This window comes from Coregonus clupeaformis, unplaced genomic scaffold, assembly GCF_020615455.1.
Source record: "Coregonus clupeaformis isolate EN_2021a unplaced genomic scaffold, ASM2061545v1 scaf0148, whole genome shotgun sequence".
NCBI classification, from domain to species: domain Eukaryota; kingdom Metazoa; phylum Chordata; class Actinopteri; order Salmoniformes; family Salmonidae; genus Coregonus; species Coregonus clupeaformis.
Window position 1 is genome coordinate 649,469 of NW_025533603.1, and position 8,245 is coordinate 657,713.

The following is an 8,245-nucleotide window of genomic DNA, read 5'->3' on the forward strand; positions in this document are numbered from 1 at the left end:
TTTGCTATTTTTATATAGTGACATAAAACTAAAACTGAGGGGGCTAAAGTTTGAACTGAGGGGACTAAGCCCCCTTTAGTCCCCTCGTGGAGCCGGGTACTCTTGTGGCTAATCTAGATGTTTTGCTGACATACCTTTTCTATTGGACAAAATCTCTAGGTTTGCATATTGGAAAATGTATTATTTAAAAACAATACAAGAAAAAGTGTATTAGACATACATAGAGAAGTAAGACATGTATATAAATACAAACTGGTTTATTCAGATATTTTTACAACATAAAGTGTCATAGAGTGATCATTATAATACAGCCTGTGTGTTGAAGGAGCGCTAGTTCATTTATTCTCTTAAGAGGCTAGCTACCTCTAAGCACACATGGACGCACATGCACGCTCACGATCATGCTCAAGCACGCACATACACAGGCAGGCATGGCACATGCACGCTCACACACACATAATATTAAGTTGCATTACACCGTAGAAGTACTATTACAAGGAAAAACATACAGCAATATCAAAATACAGTAGTCTCAATTCTATCAATACAGAGTAAGAAATGTTCAGCAATATATTCATAATATCAACCTCTATAAAGCAAATATTCTCTTAGAAAATGTACAGTACATCTTAAAAATTCTCGAACCTGTCTAGTATGAAACACTTTATCTCTCCCCTCTTCCTTCCCTCTCCCTCCCTTCCTCCACTGCTCCTGCCTCTCTTATTTTCCTGGCCTTCTTCTCTACCTCCTTTGCTTTCCTCTTCTCCTCTCTCTCCGTCTCCATCAACCAGGGCCCCCCCAGGTAGCTGAGGATCTCGTCAGGGCCTCCTCGAAGCCTGGCCTGCGGGTTAAGCAGCTCCCTGAAAAGAGACATCAGCAGTGGGCTGAAGCCTTCAAAATGTGGGGCCACAGGGTTCAACTTCTGATTCTCCTCCAGGCTCAGGATATTGTCCTTTTCTCTTTCACCTTCGCACCAAATTTCTTCCTCCTCCCCTCTCAGTCCCTCGCTCCTTTCCTCCCTCTCCGTCTCGCGGTCGTACCACTCCTTGTACCTCCGGTAGGCGGGGTCGTCGTGGGTGGTCTCTTCCCAGGGAAAGCATCCCGTCAGCAGGCAGTAGACCAGCACCCCCAGGGCCCAGCTGTCTATAGTGGTCTCCACTGTGATCCAAATGTTCTCCTCCTCCTCTCCATCCTCCTCTCTCTGCTCCCTCACTTTCTCTGACTCCTTGGCCTGCTCCACCTCGGGCGTGCAGAAGGGCGAGTCGTACCAGACAGCGCGGACAGTGCAGCCGGTGGGGCGGGCCAGGCCGAAGTCACCCAGTTTGACCCAGCGACAGGCGTGGTCACACAGGAAGATGTTCTCTGGTTTGATGTCACGGTGGACGAAGCCCATGGAGTGGAGGTGTGAGACGGCACCACTCAGCTGAGACATTACCCTCTGGACACACTCTTCATCTACACCCACCTGGAGACAGAGAGAGAGAGATAGAGGGAGAAAGAGAAACGACATTATACTGTATATCATTGTTTCATAAATGGTATGGCCTGGATTCCTTTTGGGTCATGGTTTAACCTAGGCCGCTGCTAGGTTTAGTTTACTAGATAGGTCACACAAAAAGAGCACTGTGAGAGTTATTTAAGATACTCTTCAACGAGGTAGGGTTTCAGATGTTTTCAAAAGATAGGCAGGCACTCCGCTGTCCTGACTTTAGGGGGAAGCTTGTTCCACCATTGGGCTTCCAGGACAGAGAAGAGCTTGGCCTGGGCTGAGCGGGAGCTGCCCTCCTGTAGGGGTGGGAGGGCCAAGAGACCAGAGGTGGCAGAACGGAGTGGTCGGGTTGGGATGTAGGGTTTGAACATAGCCTGAAGGTAAGGAGAGGCAGTTCCCCTTGCTGCTCCGTAGGCAAGCACCAGGGTCTTGAAGATGATGCAAGCTTATCATCCACTTAGAGAAATAGAGTATAAACTGTAGGTTACTGGCAGAGACCGACACAATCAAAGAGACACTAGAGGGGATGAGGTGGAAGCCACTGGAGGGATTCAATTGAAGTCTTTATCATGTACTCACTGACAGAGGGAAGAGGGCAACTGGGACCAGGGTAATATGGGGCAGTAGAGGTGGTGGTAGACCTCGGAGGAATTGCAATACTGGGTCTGTGTTGTGCACTTATTTTTATTGCTTTGACATTGAAATGAAAACCCTCTCATGTATGACTGACTCAGAGTCTTTTAACAGATTTATGATTCTAACTGACCTCTGACACGATGACACTGTAGAGGTCTCCATAGAGACCAGCCTGCTGGGCGAAGACGTAGTAGCAGGGGGTGGAGAAGAAGATGCCCAGGGCCCGGGTGAGAGAGGGATGAGTGCAATAAGAGAGGGAGAGGTTGTATTCACGCAGGAAAGCGAAGAGGGATGTGGACTGACGGGGGAAGAACTTCAGAGCCATGGGAGTGCCTGATGGAAAGGAAGATAAATACATTCAAATCTAACCAAATACTGCACCAAAACATAAATAGATAAATTATAGAGTAAATAATGTTGTCAACACTGTGACCGCATTGAAAACATGAAAACATCCTGGCAGATTCCATATAGCACCGGGGATATCTAAATTACCTCCCTATTCCCAGGGGTTTAGATAGAGGACAGCCAATGTCTGTTTATGAATGGACAAAGCCATTGATCACGTGACAGCATTCATTCCTATGTGAAGACTCAAAAGCGCATTGAAGCCAAATGAAGTCGGATAAGATGGCGTCTCATGCGCAGTTTGAGCTACTTCAGGAAGTGACGTTGCAGGCTAGCTCAGTGCTGCTTCCTCTCATGTAGTAACTCAAGTTGAAGGCCGACCGGGGTACTGCAGGCTGCCGTTAGTAACTAAATTATCCTTATAGCTTCTTCTGTGTGCGATTTTAAAATAATCTGTTCAAGGACATATTAGAAGCAATATTTGGTAACATGATTGTCTTCGAAAGTTGTTTTATTTACACAAAGATTCACCACAAAGATTTACATTTTTCCATTCACTATAGTGGGGGATCCCATTTTTGGCTAACAATGCCTGCAGTACTGCGGTCGGCCTTGAACTTCTGTCGTTTCAGGGTTGGAGAGTAACTGAATACATGTAATCAGTTACATGTAATCCGATTACAATTTTTTTTTTACTAATAAATATTCTAATTAGATTATAGATACTTTTGAAAAACTAGATGATTACTTCTTGGATTATTTTTAAATTCAGAAAGGATGTTTGCGAAAAAATACTTTATGACACCTTTCTGTTTTGTCAATGACATTCAATTCAGCATTGAAAAAAGGCGTACGTTTAAGTTTGTTCCACCTGAGCGAGTCTGACCAAAGGTCAGAGACCTCTATGATGACACACCAAATGTGTTTGAAGGATAATTTTTGTCTTCTTTTAACGCCTCTTAAGGGGAAAGTAATCAGATAACTGAGTTTGGGTAATCCAAAAGTTAGTGATTACAATTTTGGACAGGTAACTTGTAACTGTTACGTATTACATTTAGAAAGTAACCTATCCAACCCTGCTTGGTTTCAATGAAAAGGGGCAGTTGTTCTCCCCTGAGGACACCCCACAGCAACCGTATCCCCAAGAATGTAGTAAAGCACTTCATAACAGCAATACTCATGCTAAAGGTTAAGTTGACACTATATAAAAACACCTCTACCCTCATGTTGGACAAATAAACCACCCACTGTTCACATGTAGTTTTATCCTCTGAACTGTAACCCTCTTCAGACCCATATTTCACTAGAACAAGTTTCAAGTTTTATTAGTTGGATGTACAAGATACACATGATATACACGTCCAACAAAATGCTTACTGGCAGGTTCATTCTCGACAATGCAACAACAATGAGAAATAATAAAAGATAAGAATACGAACATAAAGTAAATGGCTCAGTAGAAAATAATACATGTTTTAGCATAAGTATAATACAGGAAGGCATAATTTATAACGCCTGCCCACCCCATAACTCTCCATGACCAGGGTTAGGGACCACTACAGTGACCTCTGGTGCTTTACTGACCTCTCTTCTTGTGGACGGCCAGCATGACCTTGCCGTAGGATCCCTCTCCCAGCAGCTTGACCATCTGGAAGTGGTCGGAGGTCTCCAGGGTGGACATGGACTGGGCTGAGAGGAAACATAGCTCGTCCAGTTCCTGAGCTGCAGCCTGACAGAGAGAACAAGGAAACATGGTCAAACAGGGAGAATATTTTTTATAAGGAGTTGATGTTATAAAAATAATCCTTCTACCCCCCCCCCACCCCACCCCCACAAAAATGTTAAAAAAAAATATATATATATATATAAATAATAATAATAATAATAATAATAATAATAATAATAAATAAAAAAATTAAACACATAAAAATAAATTAACAACAAAAATAAAAAAACAACAACAATATATATATAGAAAACAAATGAAAATTAAACATATACTCTAAAAAAATGTAAAATAAGAAATATATTTTGTTTTAAAGAAAAGAAAAATTAACAACAAAAATAATAATAAAAATTTTTTTTAAGAAAACAAAAATTGTAAAGTGGTTGTCCCACTGGCTATCATAAGGTGAATGCACCAATTTGTAAGTCGCTCTGGATAAGAGCGTCTGCTAAATGACGTAAATGTAAATGTAATGTTTCATTGCCCATGTCTTGTTACACTAGCAGGAATTGACTAGGCTTGTAGGCTACAGTGCTGCATGGTGCATAACCAACCAACACTGAAAATGGTAAACGAGCAGTGGGAATAAATACTAAGCACTTTATGACAAATGCAATATAAATACATTTTGATTGGTCAATTGAATGATTGACTGATTGATCAGTGGGGAGAACAAGTATTTGATACACTGCCGATTTTTCAGGTTTTCCTACTTACAAAGCATGTAGAGGTCTGTACATTTTATCATAGGTACACTTCAACTGTGAGAGACGGAATCTAAAACAAAAATCCAGAAAATCACATTGTATGATTTTTAAGTAATTAATTTGCATTTTATTGCATGACATAAGTATTTGATCACCTACTAACCAGTAAGATTTCCGTCTCTCACAGACCTGTTAGTTTTTCTTTAAGAAGCCCTCATGTTCTCCACTCATTACCTGTGTTAACTGCACCTGTTTGAACTCATTACCTGTATAAAAGATACCTGTCCACACACTCAATCAAACAGACTCCGCGAGCTTCCCAGTGACACAAGCCTACCAGACGAGCTAAACCACTTCTATGCTCGCTTCGAGGCAAGCAACACTGAAGCATGCATGAGAGCACCAGCTGTTCCGGATGACTATGGGATCACGCTCTCCGTAGCCGATGTGAGTAAGACTTTTAAGCAGGTCAACATTCACAAGGCCGCAGGGCCAGACGGATTACCAGGACGTGTACTCCGAGCATGTGCTGACCAACTGACAAGTGTCTTCACTGACATTTTCAACATGTCCCTGACTGAGTCTGTAATACCAACATGTTTCAAGCAGACCACCATAGTCCCCGTGCCCAAGGACACTAAGATAACCTGCCTAAATGACTACCGACCCGTAGCACTGACGTCTGTAGCCATGAAGTGCTTTGAAAGGCTGGTCATGGCTCACATCAACACCATTATCCCAGAAACCTTAGACCCACTCCAATTTGCATACCGCCCCAACAGATCCACAGATGATGCAATCTCTATTGCACTCCACACTGCCCTTTCCCACCTGGACAAGAGGAACACCTACGTGAGAATGCTATTCATTGACTACAGCTCAGCAGTCCTGGGACTAAACACCTCCCTCTGCAACTGGATCCTGGACTTCCTGATGGGCCGCCCCCAGGTGGTAAGGGTAGGTAACAACACATCTGCCACACTGATCCTCAACACGGGGGCCCCTCAGGTGTGCGTGCTCAGTCCCCTCCTGTACTCCCTGTTCACCCATGACTGCATGGCCAGGCACGTCTCCAACACCATCATTAAGTTTGCTGACGACACAACAGTGGTAGGCCTGATCACCGACAACGATGAGACAGCCTATAAGGAGGAGGTCAGAGACCTGGCCGTGTGGTGCCAGGATAACAACCTCTCCCTCAACGTGACCAAGACAAAGGAGATGATTGTGGACTACAGGAAAAAAAAGAGGACTGAGCACGCCCCCATTCTCATCGACGGGGCTGTAGTGGAACAGGTTGAGAGCTTCAAGTTCCTTGGTGTCCACATCACCAACGAACTATCATGGTCCAAACACACCAAGACAGTCGTGAAGAGGGCACGACAAAGCCTATTCCCCCTCAGGAGACTGAAAAGATTCGGCATGGGTCCTCAGATCCTCAAAAAATTCTACAGCTGCACCATCGAGAGCATCCTGACTGGTTGCATCACCGCCTGGTATGGCAACTGCTCGGCCTCCGACCGCAAGGCACTACAGAGGGTAGTGCGAACGGCCCATTACATCACTGGGGCCAAGCTTCCTGCCATCCAGGACCTCTATACCAGGCGGTGTCAGAGGAAGGCCCTCAAAATTGTCAAAGACTCCAGCCACCCTAGTCATAGACTGTTCTCTCTGCTACTGCTTGGCAAGTGGTACCGGAGTGCCAAGTCTAGGTCCAAAAGACTTCTCAACAGCTTCTACCCCCAAGCCATAAGACTCCTGAACAGCTAATCATGAATACCCGGACTATTTGCACTGCCCCCCCACCCCATCTTTTTACGCTGCTGCTACTCTGTTAATTATTTATGCATAGTCACTTTAACTCTACCCACATGTACATATTACTTCAACTACCTCAACTAGTCGGTGCCCCCGCACATTGACTCTGCACCGGTACCCCCCTGTATATATAGCCTCCCTACTGTTATTTTATTTTACTTCTGCTCTTTTTTTCTCAACACTTTTTTGTTGTTGTTTTATTTTACTTTTTTATTAAAAATAAATGCACTGTTGGTTAAGGGCTGTAAGTAAGCATTTCACTGTAATGTCTGCACCTGTTGTATTCGGCGCATGTGGCCAATAAAATTTGATTTGATTTGATTTGAGACTCCAACCTCTCCACAATGGCCAAGGCCAGAGAGCTGTGTAAGGACATCAGGGATACAATTGTAGACCTGCACAAGGCTGGGATGGGCTACAGGACAATAGGCAAGCAGCTTGGTGAGAAGGCAACAACTGTTGGCGCAATTATTAGAAAATGGAAGAAGTTCAAGATGACGGTCAATCATCCTCGGTCTGGGGCTCCATGCAAGATCTCACCTCGTGGGGTATCAATGATCATGAGGAAGGTGAGGGATCAGCCCAGAACTACATGGCAGGACCTGGTCAATGACCTGAAGAGAGCTGGGACCACAGTCTCAAAGAAAACCATTAGTAACACACTACGCCGTCATGGATTAAAATCCTGCAGCGCACGCAAGGTCCCCCTGCTCAAGCCAGCGCATGTCCAGGCCCGTCTGAAGTTTGCCAATGACCATCTGGATGATCCAGAGGAGGAATGGGAGAAGGTCATGTGGTCTGATGAGACAAAAATATAGCTTTTTGGTCTAAACTCCACTCGCCGTGTTTGGAAGAAGAAGAAGGATGCGTACAACCACAAGAACACCATCCCAACCGTGAAGCATGGAGGTGGAAACATCATTCTTTGGGGATGCTTTTCTGCAAAGGGGACAGGACGACTGCACCGTATTGAGGGGAGGATGGATGGGGCCATGTATCGCGAGATCTTGGCCAACAACCTCCTTCCCTCAGTAAGAGCATTGAAGATGGGTCGTGGCTGGGTCTTCCAGCATGACAACGACCCAAAACACACAGCCAGGGCAACTAAGGAGTGGCTCCGTAAGAAGCATCTCAAGGTCCTGGAGTGGCCTAGCCAGTCTCCAGACCTGAACCCAATATAAAATCTTTCCAGGGAGCTGAAAGTCCGTATTGCCCAGCGACAGCCCCGAAACCTGAAGGATCTGGAGAAGCTCTGTGTGGAGGAGTGGGCCAAAATCCCTGCTGCAGTGTGTGCAAACCTGGTCAAGACCTACAGGAAACGTATGATGCATCAAATACGTATGTCATGCAATAACATGCAAATTAATTACTTAAAAAACATACAATGTGATTCTCTGGATTTTTGTTTTAGATTCCGTCTCTCACAGTTGAAGTGTATCTATGATAAAAATTATAGACCTCTACATGCTTTGTAAGTAGGAAAACCTGCAAAATCGGCAGTGTATCAAATACTTGTTCTCC

The 8,245-nt window shown here is 44.5% G+C and overlaps 1 protein-coding gene across 1 annotated transcript; it reads right to left on the bottom strand.

The window, feature by feature from the left end:
* Window positions 1-242: 242 nt before the first annotated feature.
* Window positions 243-4,202, bottom strand: LOC121556479 (serine/threonine-protein kinase SBK2; the record flags this gene model as incomplete). The annotated part of the gene is given in 3 exon segments (XM_045213751.1): window positions 243-1,465; window positions 2,256-2,458; window positions 4,058-4,202. Coding segments are annotated over 3 exon segments (1,149 nt in total), but the record flags the coding sequence as incomplete, so codon positions are not given.
* Window positions 4,203-8,245: the final 4,043 nt, after the last annotated feature.